At 41.6% G+C, this 15,594-nt stretch overlaps 2 protein-coding genes across 2 annotated transcripts; both read right to left on the reverse strand.

The window, feature by feature from the left end:
• Positions 1–2,940: 2,940 nt before the first annotated feature.
• Positions 2,941–7,857, reverse strand: LOC142950031 (monocyte to macrophage differentiation factor 2-like). Its single transcript, XM_076091940.1, has 7 exons — positions 7,844–7,857; positions 4,415–4,496; positions 4,004–4,164; positions 3,658–3,732; positions 3,464–3,565; positions 3,247–3,316; positions 2,941–3,144 (listed from the first exon to the last, which is right to left on the reverse strand). Exons 1-7 carry the CDS (start codon positions 7,855–7,857, stop codon positions 2,941–2,943), a joined length of 708 nt encoding a protein of 235 aa, XP_075948055.1.
• Positions 7,858–9,380: 1,523 nt separating this feature from the next.
• Positions 9,381–15,259, reverse strand: arpc1b (actin related protein 2/3 complex, subunit 1B). The gene is made up of 10 exons (XM_076091543.1): positions 15,076–15,259; positions 14,376–14,519; positions 13,512–13,616; positions 12,429–12,651; positions 12,219–12,326; positions 11,875–12,105; positions 11,719–11,794; positions 10,559–10,758; positions 10,328–10,418; positions 9,381–9,815 (listed from the first exon to the last, which is right to left on the reverse strand). The coding sequence occupies exons 2-10, from the start codon at positions 14,437–14,439 to the stop codon at positions 9,777–9,779; spliced, it is 1,137 nt and encodes a 378-aa protein (XP_075947658.1). The 5' UTR covers positions 14,440–14,519; positions 15,076–15,259; the 3' UTR covers positions 9,381–9,776.
• Between the last annotated feature and the right edge of the window lie 335 nt (positions 15,260–15,594).

Genomic DNA, 15,594 nt, shown 5'->3' on the forward strand with positions numbered 1-15,594 from the left:
GCTCAATCATTTGGTGTTTCTCAGAGGCTCAAGTAAACACTTAAATACTAAAAGGTACTCTTAAATTTGAGAATATATCTGACACATTTAATTCCAAACTAAGATATACACAGTGTGACAAATCTAATTCCCAGTCCATTGTGACAATACATTTGCTCTGACATTAAATGATCACTCCCTAATGACTACAAAAACTAAGGGTTACACAATGACAACAACAAAGATTTGTGTTACTTCCAGCTTTTTTCAACACAATGTGTTTTTGTTGGTCAGGTGTCTCAAAAAGTAATTAATAGGTTTCTTTGAATTTTAGTTGTTTTTTTTTGTCACTAGATATTATTTTTTTGGACTCTACAGTTCGACGATGCATTCATATGCTGGTTGGTGAGTTGTAACTGCAAACACTTTTAGTAATATTGAGGAATGAATATTATGACGTTTTTAAAAATGAAAGTATATTTGAGACGACCTGTTCAGGGGCAGTTAGGCAGCAAAGGAGACAGTTCCTGCACAGCTGCTCCTTTGTTAAAATGTGCACATTTGTTCTATAATTCTTAGATAATATTAGTAAAGTTTTGCTATTTAAAGAATAAGTGATCCAGTACTTTAAAAAAAAGAAGATCTTTAACATTGTAAGATGAGGTCATTTTTGCCTTCCACATTTTTTCAGAGCTACTGCACTCACTTGAATGAAAATGCATCTAATTAATGTTTATCACAGTGAATTTTGATGCAAATCTAAAAGCAAATTTTGTGGATTTTTAAAGTAAATTTAGAGGGTTGGTCAGCTTTGGTGAACGAGTGATTTCTAGTTCTTTATTTAAAACTAATCCCGCTGCAGTAATATCCTTAGTGTTTATATGACAATTTCTATCTGCATTAAAGCTTTGTCCTGTTTGGTTGCTTCATGTGAAGCTTGCAGAAAACATTTCTGCCCTACGTGGGCATTTTTGTTGCTGCAGACAGTGCCCGAACAACCGGAGCAGCTTTAGTGGACCTTGAATGTGGCTTCACAGGCGTTTCAGCCCAAATGATCCAAATCCTGAGAGACAAACAGCAGCGAAAAGATGTTGAACAGGAGCAGAGAGGTTTTGAAAAGTTCTTTTACACCTATGACTACCAGACGCCATGACCTTTTGGTCCTCCGGCCATACTGATCATACGATACAAGCTCGTCCAATACACAGTGTGCAACCACATACAGCTTAACACTAAGAGTACATACATGTTTCAAATATACTTTTTATGTGTTCAAGGTACATGCGTGCACGTGTAAACATAGACTCAGCCGATTACAGGCTTTGGATCCATGGGAGTCTGATAGTATAGGGTACATACAAACACACAGGCATACACACACACCACACACACACACCTGAGATGCCTTAATATTGGGCCAGATTGTTCAACAATACTATAGCTTCAGTTTCCTTTCAAGTGTGAGAGTATATGGTAGTAGTGTGCTATCAGGTACGGCAGTAAGTCAGTCTTCTGGCAGTGCTAAATTCGACAGTGGTTTCCCCTTCTTAGGTTCAACCATGTAGCGTTTACAGACTATCAAATGGTCCCATTCATTAAGTTGAATATGGTGAAGATAATCAGCTGACACTTAAAGTACATGAGAAGAAAACCAAGATGAAGTCAACATATACTGTACGTCATTAATAAATATATTCTGTATAAATCGTACTGATGACATCTTCACTTACTAAACCTATAATCAACAACAGTAAACTATTAGAAGTCAGTAATTATGCTTGATAATCTACCGTGTAGAGCCTGGTAAATGTGGAAGCACACAGGTAAAGTCCATGAAGATTTGTATGTTCAACATAAAAAAAAACATTCTACAATCGTGCTTGATTTAGAAATCACAGTAAATCACTGATTGAAGCAACTGCTGTTAAACCATATAGTGTACTACAGTGTAGATAGCACAAGTAGTAACAAAAACAGCAATACCAAATTACTGATGTTGCAACCTCCTAACTATAACCAAACCAAAACCTTCTGTTAATGATGGTAATAGTACTTTAAATAATGTCCTGGAACTAATTATGACAGTAGAGTCAGCTAATTGTAAACATTGTCCTCTTGACAAAAAGACAATGTCTCCATTCAGCTTCTAGACACTGAATATAGATTTGCACCACATAGAGAGAACTCTCCATAAATAGTAATTCAACCCCTGATCTTTGGAATGAAACCAACGTTCCTGCGCAAATGAACTTAAGATTTAACTAAACCGGGCTGTTCAAAATAAAAACAAAAGGTGTGTCCTGATTCACAGGCTGCCTCATTTGAAGTCCGGAGTTTTCACAACAGGCTGAAACAACTGGCAAACTATTTCCAGTCTCCACCACGGTGTCCAACAATCCAATGGTGTCCTACAATGGTGCGTTCAGGTGTCCTCATCAACTCATAAATTATATAAATAGTAAAGATAAATGAATCAATATGGATACATTTACCAATACTGTAGTCCATTGTTTGGAGTTATGTTAAGGTGAAACATCACAACAGGTACTTTACAGTACTCAGATACCGTTAAACCTGCCCGAGTTTGACTACTAGTTCTTTATCCATGCTAGCAGCATAGACAACAACAATTGGATGGATTGCCATGCAATTAGTTTCAGTACAGACATTCATTTCTCCCTCGCGATGAATTGAATTGAAAAGACTACATCTGAACAGAGCAGCTAGCATGGCTGTAGACTCTTAGACGTGTTGCAACTTTGCTGATGAACATGTTTTTGTCGTTCTTTTGCTTTACGAGTTGACAAGGATCACCTAAATGCACCGTTAGTTTTTGTCACTGTTTATTCGGGGGAGGAGGTTCAGCCAAAGGAAGCTGCCTATGAATTTGGACACAGCTCGGATCATCCCCTTAAAGTTGCTCAAACACAGGAGTGACTTCCTGTGAGTTCAGCCCTGATGTCATCTGGATGTCTGGACCTGATTGGGTGGCTGGGCATAAAGGTACTTCCAGATGGCGTAGTAGTGTATGGACGCTCCCATAGCTACAAACAGGTGCCAAATGGCATGAGCGAATGGGACGATGCCATCACTTTTAAAAAAGACCATCCCCAGACAGTAGCAGGCTCCGCCCACCAGAAGCTCACACAATCCCGACTGCTCCGGCTGTAAAGAAGCAGACATCTCATTACGTTTAACTTTTAAACACATTACAATGAGGAAATGAATAAGAAAACTCAAAGACTGCAGGTAAGACTAAATGCTCACCATTGAGAGGATGACCAGGGCAGGAAAAACTCCCATCACCGTATAGCAGATCAACTCCGTGATCTTATACCTGACACAAAGAGGAATAATTCAGCATGTGTCTTAACTCTTAAGTCTCAACTCAATGTCCCACTTACTGGCTATTTCTGAGTTTTCAACTTAAATAGAGAGACAGTCCAACATTGATAAAAATAAACAAATGAACATATGAACTGACCTCTCATGGAAGAAGAAGACGTAGGTGGTTCCAAAAGAGGCCATGACCCAAACCAGCCAGCGCATGTGACACCCCCAGGGACCCAGCTCCCGCAGGTTCAGCCTGTTGAGGCATGGAACAGGAACACATGACTACAAACACGGTATATAAAACAGACAAATACGCATATATATGAAGCAGGCTAGTTTGTTTACCAAGGGGCGTAGGAGGCAGCAATGAAGAAATAGATCACCATCCTGTCACACATGTGGAAACAGTGCTCCACAGACCTGAAGAGAGAGACCAAACAGCCTCATGACAACTGAGTGACACTGTTTATACATGTAGCATCAGTGTGTTTTAATTATCAAAAACAAATCTGGAGTGCAGGGATATGCATATTTGTTCTGGTGTGTCTCTGAAGTGAAAGGGGCCATGCAGGAAGCTTTTCAGTGTCCTCTTACATCTTTTAACCATAAATATCAGCAGCAGTGTTACAATTCAGTCCAAGTATTGTGTGTGTGTGTGTATGTGGGTGTGTGTGTGACTGTGCTTTTGTACCGCAGATGGCTCTTCTTCCAGGCCACAGTGTGGAAGAGGGTGGAGATGATGAAGAGCGAGCTGAGCCCCGCCCCGTACACCCAGGCCGACAGACGCTCCCATTGGTCCTCCGACTGGAAGTGCAACACGGAGCTGCCCAGCAGGCTGGGGATTATCCATAACTAGATGAATTAATCACACAAATGAAACATGAGTTACAGACAGACAAACAGATAAACATGCAGGATAAAAGTGAAATCTTGAGCATAGGTGTAGTTTTAAAAAAGAACCTGGCATAGTCTCTCATTGGTCTGTTATGTCATAGTGCTGTATTTTTCTCCTGTTTTCACTGAGTGTGTAATTTGTTAATGATCACCTTCTGTGGTCTGTGTGTGTGTGTGTGTGTGTGTATGTGTGTGTGTGTGCATTCACCGCATGCGTGGCACAGTTGGCAGCATGCTCATATTCTGTGGGCTGGTATCTCTTGTTAGGAGGAACACGGTTGTTCATAAACCTGGAATCATCAGAAAATCACCGGGTTTAAGTTGATGCATCGCCATGAAATGTTTAATATCTGAACTGAAATCTAAAATTGAACACAAGCACGTACACCAGCAGGGAAACACGCAAACTGGAAAGCAACAAAATCACATAAGGAGGACGTTCATGTTGTAATTCTACTCTTTAAAACAAAACAAATAGATACAGAAGATAACACCTTCCAATATTTGTATCCATTTCATAAAAATCTCACCCATCCTGTCCCTCTTGCTTAGCAACACGAGATCACGCTTCAACTTGTTGCCATGACTGCAGTTGCCTGGCAACAGTGGGTAACCGCGGACCGACTGAACCGACGGCGGGTTTGTCCCGACGATCTCGTTCATGAACAATTCACATGTACAGATATTCCTGCATATTCATATTTACACACGACACACACGCACACACACACACAAACAAACACACACAGACACACATATATTTATATATACTCCCTTTGAACAGACGCCCAAACAAACATAGAACAGCTCAGGAGGTAGCAACCCCATCAGTGATGTCACTGTTGTCATGGAAACCACCGAGCAGGGATTGTCTTTTTTTCTTTCTTTTTTTTTTTTTCTTCCCACACCAGAAAACTCCTCGTTTCTTTCTTCGCTCATCTCTCCCATCTTCCTCTCCTGCTCCCCGACCATGTTTCCTCTCTGCTTCCCGACAATTAAATTAACATGCAGGAAGGCAAATGGACAAAGGCGTCCATGCACACACACACACACACACACACACACACACACACACACACACACACACACACACACACACACACACACACACACACACACATTCACTCACAAACCCTCCCTACTTTTATGCTGCATCTTGCAGAGCCAGATTTCATAAGAGACCTAGATATAGCAATGTCTCCATCTATTTCTAACACACACACACACACACACACACACACACACACACACATAGTTCTAAGATTGGTGGGACTCAAAATAAGAAACAGGGAGCCATCAAAGGGAATACCACTCAAATTAAAAATTCATATATATATTTTGAATTTTTGAGCATAGGACAATGAGTTCTTTCTTTCGAACCTTAAGATGTTTCAGCCAAAGATAAAAGATAAACCTCCTAACAGCATCATCCATACTTATACATATATTACAAACATATAACCTACATCCATACTTATTTATGTGCCATCTTCTCAGGGAAAAAGATAACATTCTTCCTAAACAATTTCAAATGTTTCAGTCCAAGTGGAGGGGTATCACCCTGAGATCTGTCCACTCTATATTTCTGTGTTGTGCAACAGTGTGAAACGGTAGAACATGATGTTCTCCTCCTACGCGTCACCTGTTTTAAACCTTTTTAAATTGCTGATCAGCAGGTAAAACTGAAGGAGGATGGAAACATATAGACAACGGTTAAAACATGTCTTAACAAACATGTTTCTTTCTGCATTTTGCTCCTGTTCCTGAAGCAGCTGGTTTTAGAGTGACACTCTTTCAGAGTTATTAATACTAACTGACCCAGCCCAGAAAAAAAACACCGTCCTGTCCCAAATAAAAGGCTTCCTCGCTTTGCATCCAAGACTGGCCTCACGAGACTAACTCTCTCTCTTTGGTGTGTGGTATGTGTGTGTGTGTGTTTGTCAGTGCCAGGCCCAGCAGGCTTGGCCGGGTCATTAATGACTTTATCAAGCTGGCTGATAATTACCAGGCCAGAGGCCAGGCAGAGAGACACACTAAGTGGACAGAGAGGAGTAGAGCTGCGGAAGCATCAGGACAACTCTTCTCATACGACAGCAGGACGGACAGACGGAACGCTCTCATTGTCTTATTGAACCGTGAAGACCAAAACCTCCGTCCGCTTAACGGTGAACATGAATTAACCTTACAGCCTGTTTTATGGTCCAGCTAGTCCGACTCTTTGTGTGTCAGTATATCAAGTATAAAAAAAGAGGAAACCGGTGAAAAAAAAAAGAACTTTCTAGTATAGAGCTGAAACAATTAGTCAAATAATTGATTAGTCCACAGATAGAAAATTAGTCAGCAACCGTTTTAATAATAAATTGATCGATTAAGTCACAGTCAAAAATGTCTGGTTCAAGCTTCTCAAATGTAAGGATTTGCTGCTTTTATAATCGCTGCATATCATTATAAATGAAATATGTTTGGGTTCACCTGGTGCTGTGGGACGTTGTGAAAGTCATGTTTCATGATCTGATGTTTTAAAGGCGACAATTAATTTATTAAACTAAAGAAAGTGGAAATATCCATTAGTTGTAATTGTATATTCTAGTGGACTTCATTGCGTGTTTCGGTGTAAAAATGATATCAAATAGATTATTTTCATTATTGATTAATCTGTCAGTAATGTTTTTGATTAATTTTAAACTGTATAAACACAGAAAAGCAGCACATTTTCACATTTGAAAAGCTTGATCAACACAGAATATTTTTAATGTTTCCTTGATTAAACAACTGTAACAATTAACCAACTTTGAGAAATAGTTTTTAGTCATTTTTTGTCCATTGACAAATCCATTAATAGTTTGAGGTCTCGTGTAAAAGTGTGAATGATTTTAGCAAATAAACAAACATAATTACGATTATCTAACTACTTTAAGAATTTAATTTTTCAAGAAGAAATACCACAAACATGCTGATTTCCAGCATCTTAGATATGCTGATTATTTTTTATTTTATATCAGTGTAAACTGAATATCTTTAGGCTTTGGAAAATAAGACATTTGAAGATGTCACCCTAGCTCTGTGTGATGGACATTATGTACAATTGTCTGATATTTTACACACCAAACAATCGATTAATCGAGGAAGCAATCAGCACATTAACTGGTTGTGAATACAATTCAGCTGCAGCCCTGGTCTGCTCTGTTTGACCTCTTCCTATTGTGAAGCACATCCATGACAACCTGGAGCCAGACTCTGTTTTCTTTCATGTGTAAGTTCAATTATAAGAGAGGATGTGCGTTTGCGTGGCCCATTGTGTGTTGCAAGAAAGACTGTGCAGACAGAAAGGAAAAAATACAGAGGAGACAGCGACATGATGATGAGGACGAGGAGGAGGAGGAAGAGGGACTTGGCAGGTGTGTGTGTGTGTGTGTGTCTAATAATGATGCTTGTCAGGCAGATAAACCCAGAGCTGCACAATCATCACATCATCAGTCACAAGATATGTTGAAATGTAAACGTTGACTTTTTAATTTTGTTTTAAACAGCTCGTTCCCAAACCCTTCATCCTCTGCATCCTCATCCTCCATCAGGTACCAATATGATTCATTTTTCTTTGTGTTATCAGCGGGATATAAAAAATGATCTCACCTACCTTATAAGATTCATTTACAGTGGAAATAAGCAACAGTTGACAGCAGACAGACAGTATTGGCTAAAGCCCGAATCCCCTCTTGAGTGTGCAGCGAATAACGCGCCGATCACTTCTGATCCGGTCGTAACGGGCAGGTCTAATGTAACGTAACGAGCATCGTCGTTTCACCGGGGAGGACGTCGTCCTGAATCCTCATCTCAAGCGGCACCGGGAGACGGATGCATCCCGACCCAGCTGCCTCCAGAGGCTCCAGTCCGGAAGTGTGGGCGTCGGGGATGGTCTCTCTGAGGGGACGGCCGCTTTCCCTGCACAGTGGTGATGTTGGAGATGCTGGTGGTCTCTCCCCCTCTCTCTGTCTCCCTCCCTCTCTCTGTCCGTCTCTGCTGGAGCTCCAGCCGCCGGTTCACCTCATCACGACTCGGTGAGGTTTTTCATCACTGAAGGATGCCACATCATTTTCTCAGGGACCGATTCGTGGCTGAGGAGATTTACCGATTTGTTGTTGTACGTGCAGTTCCCGGCTCTACCTTCAGGTGGCGATGAAGGCACGGAGTTGGAGGCCGGTTGAAGATATATGATTGTTTTGCGTTTTATTATTATTCTCAGGTAAAGAGACACACTACTTGGAGGGGCACGTGGGTCAATTCATTAATCCTGGTTAGTGAAACAGTTTATATATTATTGGTCAAGACGGAAAAAACTAACCCCCGATGATGTCATAGTGATGTCATCTGGGTTATCGATTGACGATTGGGCTAAACAAACTGGAGAAGGGCTTGGCTTACCTTAGAAATACTGTATTTCAGAATTTTACACAAAATATATCCTCCTAATTTTGTTATCGCTAATTTACAGCTGTTGATATTTCTGTTAGGCCCACGACCCTTTGTTCCCCTTTTGTACATTTATTTTATTTCTCACTTATTTTAAACATTTTGGAAAGCTCTAGAAGCCACTAATTCTGTACAGGGGAGGGCGGGGTCGGTTGGGACAGTGTCTTATTAGCAAAGTTAGAAAGCAACAGTGCCTATGTTCAAACTCAGCCACACCTTCTTTACTTTGAACCCGACTATTACATTGACATTACATTTTAATCACAGTTTTGAAATCTAAAGCGTACATTTTGGGCTCTTTTGTTAGTTTTCTTCTTCCATACTGTGTTTAAGTTATGCCACACAACTAACAATTACCTTTTTGACAAGCCATGCATCTCATTTCACTGAACTGTTGCGTTACATTGTTAAATGTCTTTACTATTTGTTTTCATCCATGTGTAATTTTTGTGTCAATACAGAATAAAAAGTCTTCTTTAGGTTGACAAAACAATGTGAACTCTCATGTACTGAGCTTTTGACCACATCACATGGTCTTCATAAGGAACGTCTGATCTGTTCAAACTTCACATGATTCTGAGCATCTCTGCAACAAATCAGTTCTCAACTGCTGTTTCTAAGAAGAATGAGCTTCCTCATGTTGTTAAAACCTCCAGATTCCCCAAAACAATAAGCGATGTGACACACCTGTAATGAACCACGCATTTGTTGAGCACTGTAACAGCAATTGTTTATTAAATGCATATTATGACCAGCATAAGCTTTAAACACACACTGTAGCCTTTCTTCATGATTAATATAAAATTCCTGCTTTAAGCATTCAGCTCAGATGGAGCTGTCTGTGATTATAGTTACCGAACTCATAAAGCACCGTTTGCAGACCTGTGGCCAGTCCCTCTGTACACAGTGTTGAGTTTAACAAGCTCAGCAAAGAGCTTCAGAGGGATTACAAACACTGTGTGACTCGAGTCCGGTCGTTTCATTTGTATAGAAAATACCTGATTAAAAAAAGGCCAAGAAGCTTTGAGTAATAAGGCAGCAGTTTTCCTTCATATCTCCAGAAGCTAATATACGTCCGGCGGAGTGATGTAATCTTCGGTTCAGACTATCTTTAAATCCTTCATTGCAGACTCCAGACTCTGAAAAAAAAAAAAAAAAAAAGAACGAGATATATTATCATATTATCTTGGAAAACAGCATGTCAACAGAACACTATTCGGGCTGGGTATCATTTAAAAGTAACGACGCCAGTACCCTTAAAGGGATACCGATACTAGTGTGCTTCATTTGATACCTTTTTTTATTTTATTCCATACCCATTATGTGATTTGAAGCATTCAGTTGCATAAAATGCCATCACCACCAGATTTATTTTTATCAGACGCCACAGGCGTGTGGGTATAGACATACTTTCAAACATTTAGTGGCATCTCAGCACGCTTCACTGCCAACTACATGAAATATGCTATATATATTTGTTTGACTGGAAAAGTTTTGATACTAGATATTACTGAATTATTACGGTCAACACCTTAAAAGGTATCGAGTTCCAATACCCAGCCCCTAAATAAGACACAAATACACATTTGACCATATCAGTGTATTCTTGTATAATCTGTGCAATGTGTGTGTGTGTGTGTGTGTGTGTTACCTTGACATCCCAGATGCTCATTCCTCCATCCATGCCGGTGGTGCAGAACTTGGTGCACTGGTTTCGTCCTCCTTCCAGCACTGAGATTTGGCTGCAATATAGTTTGAGACAAGTCAAACTCTGTGCAGTTATGATGTTACAAATAAAGCTTGCTTGTTTAACAGAGGATGATGATGATGATGAAGAGGCGGTCTTTAAATAAGAATGTTTGTTTATTTCTCTACTCCTCACTTGATGCTGTTCTTGTGCAGGGAGTTCAGGTCCTTCTCGGTGCTCTGGGTCTCTGAGGCCCGACGGTCCAGGTTCTGGAAACGTTTCATGGCACTGATGTCCTTCTGGGCCGCCTGCTTAGGAACGTCCAGCTTGCCACCAAATGTCAGGCTGGTTTTGGCCCCGTTGTACACAAACAGCACCGGGTAACAGTCGTGGCCCTGGAGGAGCAGAAACACATGAGGAAGAGCTGAAAGATGTTCTGTGTGGATAACATCAGTACGGTAATATGAGACTGGATATCGCTCGTGAGTTTGTTTTTATATCCAGTTATAGCTCGAAAGCTCAAAGCCATTTTGTGTAGAGTCTTTCAAAGTATTTTGGTGATGTGTCCCCGTCTTTTTTTTTTTTATATCACCACTGTGAGGTGCCAAAGTGAAGCTATACACATAGTGGCTTTAAAGCAAGACTATGTAACTTCTGAAAGAAGAAGAAATAACACATTCTTCACAAGCAATACAATGCACTGCTATACAATACCCTCAGGAGCGATTTCACAAAAGGACTGCACGGCTTTTGCAGCCAGAAACTGTGTAATACTCAAAGCACCCGCAAAGGGTGAAATGCACCAATAACTGTGCTGCCAAGCAAAGACGGCTTCAGTGCTCCTCCTGTGCTATTTGAACGTATTTAAATGAAGTCGAACATCTTTAGAAAAATCGTCTCAAGCCTCATTGCAAATACGGTCCAATTCACAAAGATCAGCACTAATATTTAAAAATAAAACTATTCTGAGTCTTCAGAGAGTTGGTGGTAACTGGAGCATATTCATACTGACAGACTGGGATATACAATTAAATAAATAACAATTAAGGGTTCTCTCTGTCACATTTAAATTCCTCACCTGAAGTTTTGAGTTCTTTATCTAAGCTTCATTCAGTAGCTCTCATTCTTTCCAGCTCGGCGAGGTGAGAGTTCCACAAATGTGAACCTTAGTTATTGCAATAAAACTCAGGGGAAAAAAGCTCTCTGTGAATTCATCCTATATTCTATTCAGAGGGGAGTTTCCACCAAAAACAGCAAAGCCGCCATATTGTGACATTGGTTGATTAACTCTGGGTTTATTTGAAGGCTCACGGCTGAAATGTGTTGGCTGTTGTGTTAATGTGTTGAATACTTACAGCTGCTACTAAGCTGTTCTCAGTGATGAAGGTGACACACAGCAAAGGAAGAGACTCAGAGTTCAGACTGTTCACCCTGCGGAGTCATGACAAAAGGTCAGAGTGCATACAAACACCCACACATACACACAAGTATGCAGCCCCGCCCTCTCTTACGTGCCGGTCTTGCCTCCCTCTGCGACAGACACCGTGGAGTCGTGGGAGGTCCAGGCCAGGCGGTTGCCGGAGTGTGAGAAGCAGACGCTGTGCACCCAACCTCCAGCTGTGGTCTCACCTGCTGCTCCAGACCCGCCAGATTCAAACAACATCTCCCCGAACGGCATCTTGCTGCCCCAGGAGGTGGGACCGGGCTTCTCCTCCACCTCCTTTATGTAGGCGGAAAACACCCTGTGGGCGAGAGGGGTCGAGATGTGAACAAGATAGAAGGAAGACAGAAGGAGGCAAAGAGGTCCTCATAAGTGTAGTTACACATTTGCACACCCCTTTTGATTCACTCATACCTGCATTTGAAGTCACAGCATCCAGCAGCCAGCAGGACGTTGTTGGGATGCCAGTCCAGACTCAGGATGGTGGAGCGGATCGGCTTCTTGATGTGCTTGCACACCCACCTTTAAATAACATAAATTAAATTAAATATGCTAGAAGCGTGTTGGTTCATAATAATCAAATGCACCCTTTTCATGCACGAATCTATCTTTCGAGAACCTCACCAGTCGTTTTCCTGCTCAAAGTAGCAGATGGAGATGAGGCGCGAGCCGCTGCCTACAGCGAACTTGTTCTCTTGTGGTGACCACTTGACGCAGCGAGCGGCGCGGTTGATCCTGAGGATGACCAGGGTGGGCTTCCATGAGCCCTCTTTTAGGGTCCACACATAGGCGTTACGGTCCGCTCCGCAAGTAACTATACGGTTACTGTCTGTAGCCCAGTCGATGCCTGCAGGAGAAAGAAACTCTTATCTTAATCTATGTGGTTGCATCATAGTATATATTTAAAGGAATAGTTTGACATTTTTGGGAATTCGCTTTCCGACCACGGGGCACATGAGGAGATATTTTTTAACTAATTACATTAGTTCAAGAACTATTGGAAGAGCAACTCTCCCACATAAACTAATAATAATTGTGTGTAAGAGACACATTGCAAGGGCTTTTACTTTTTAAGAAGTGAGATGGAAGATGGAAAAAAAATTTAATGGGTCTTTAAAGGTCCACTTTAACGTCCGTATGCTAATATGATTAGCTTATATTAAAACAAAGACTGGAAACAGTGAGAAATAGGACGGCCCATTCACCAACAATGTGTAATTTTTGCATGCACTTGTACGGATTAAAACTGCAAGATACGAGATCTAACCTGTTAGTTGGAGAGTTTCAGAAATAGCTGGTCCCCTTTGGACACAGCCAGGCTAACTGTTTCCCTCCGTTTTCAGTCTTTGTGCTAAGCTACGCTTACCAGGCTCCAGCTTCATACCTACTGTACAGTCAGAAAGTGGTTTTGATGTTCTCGTCTATCTCGACAAGAGGGAAAATAAGTATATTACCCAAAATTAAGTATTTCTTTAAATCCTCCACTCTGTTAATTAAGTACCACTGGAGAGGAGAGGAGACATTTTGAAACACGTTTAGGAAATGCAAGACAGTCACTGGACTCAAATAGTGGACTCACATACCAAACCACGTTGCTACTTAACATGCTCAAGTAGCATAGGATTTTACTTGAACGTCTCTTAACTTTGTGGAAAACAAATAAAAAGGTTCTTAAAGTAAATTACTGAGTGTGTGACCGTGTCTCACCTGTCACCTGCCCATTGTGCTCCTTCAGCTCGTGGATCCTGTTCCACTTGGTCCCATCCTTCTTGTAGATGTGGACCTCATGGTTGTTGGGGCACAGGGCGATCTCTGAGGAAACACATTAAAGTACTGCAAGTCAGTGAAACATGTAAACAGGAAATTCATCAGCGTGAGGACTAAGTACAGAGTGAACGAAGGGAGAAGTTTGTGGGGCTGATCAGTGGAGTGGAACACCGAACAGCCGACAGAGGAAACTAGAGAAATACAGCATGTATCTGCCCGCAGGCAGCACACAGACACATGGTATCTTTAAATAGACAATGCGCAAGAACTGCAACCTTCCTTCCCATAATGTAGTAGCAAACCCTGCACATGTTTTAGTCAGCAGATGAGTCAGATGCAGTGTTTGTTTAAAAGCAGCAGTGTGGGCGCTTTAGTGTGCATTTTTGTTTTCTCTGCTGAGTGTTCAGCCTGCAAGCTGAGAAAACTTGAAGTGCTCAGCTTACAAGCTGAGTGAAACTACAACTGTATGACTCGACCACACGTCCGCTTTGCCCAGAAACCAAAGCGCTGATCAAAACAGCCAAATATGGCATTAGTTTCCTGCAGCTAACGGAGCACAAGAGCCTCTCTGAAAGGGCCCAGACACCACCCTTACTGTTATAGGAAACAGGAAATACCTTCTACCACCTGGGAGCCAATCACAAGCCTCTGACTATTACACTATTTGTTCTTTGGCACAGACACTAGTTGAAGCAAGATGTTCCATGATGTCTGTGAATAAAACGACAGTTTAGAGAGGAGACGACTCAGAGCTACTGAAATACAAGCCCCGGGTGACCAATCACAGACGGCGAGCAGACTTACGGGTACGATCTTTGTTCCAGGCATGGCAGCTAATTGGTTCCAGCAGGAAACTATGGTACGCCATGGCCAATCAGATGTTAGAAACCAGACCAGGAAGGGCTGTGAGGAACCAGCGTCTGGTGAGCTGGGAGATAACGGTCACGTCTAGAAAAACAGAAGTTAAAAGATTCTTGTTGTAAGGAAGGAGAGAAAACACACGAACAAAGTTATGAACGATAATTAAATGTACAAAACTATTTATCACGACACATTCATCAAGAGTTGGTCTAAACTATTTGAGGTAAAAGAGAAATAAAAATAACACAAAAGCAGCTGCTTTTAACCCTCTGTGCACAGAAAGACACACTGAACTTATCTCGATCAGGTTGTGTTAATGAAATCCAGACTTTCAGTGGCATGAGAGGAATGATGCAGATCACGGGTAAGACACATCCACAAACAAACTTTATAGCTAGAGCACACACCCAGGAAATAGAGAGAAGCATCTGCATCACAGTCATTTTACAAGCACTACTGACATAACATCCACGTTTCTGTGCTCAAGTAAGTGTGTGTGGGTTTGAGTGCCTGTTGCATACTTTTAGCTTTTTCCCTGAAAATACAGTACACGTACAAAGTGTGCGCGTGGGTGTGTGAGTTAGTGTTACTGACATGTCTAAACATACTCGGTCAACTGTTAAATATTTTCTAGGCTACTTACCCTGAGGGTTGGACAGAGATGAATGGGTGAATAGCTGCAGAGATGGAGAGTGAGGGAGAAGAGAGAGGCAGAGGAAGGCGGCGGATCAAATAAAGATGAGGGTGTTTAGCTCGCGGACTCTGGCCAGTCAACGCGAACGCCAACGACAGAGTGAGCTCAGGAAGAGAGAAGCTGAGCTGAGGAGAGGGAGGAGAGGTCAGAGGGGGAAGTGGAGGAGGGTACAGTGAAGCTCAGGAGGGGAGACATACAGGAAGTTTATGCAGGCTCACGCTTGAGGCAGAAAATGGGTGTAACAGTTCAAAAAATGGGGGAGAATGTGAGCAAACCTTTCATTTTAGGAGAGAAACAAAAGGGAAAAGGGGAGAATAGAGGGAGGGGCATGAACACAATACAATGTTCTACAAAAAGCAGGAAGTAGAAACTGAGGGGGAAGCGAAAAGAAGCATAAAAGACACGGAAAAGAAGGGGGAGGGCCATATGGTCACTTCTGCATAAAGAAAGAGGAACAAGGAGTAGGGG

The sequence above is a fragment of the Anarhichas minor genome, unplaced genomic scaffold, assembly GCF_050575085.1.
Source record: "Anarhichas minor isolate MPS153535 unplaced genomic scaffold, ASM5057508v1 ptg000014l, whole genome shotgun sequence".
NCBI classification, from domain to species: Eukaryota; Metazoa; Chordata; class Actinopteri; order Perciformes; family Anarhichadidae; genus Anarhichas; species Anarhichas minor.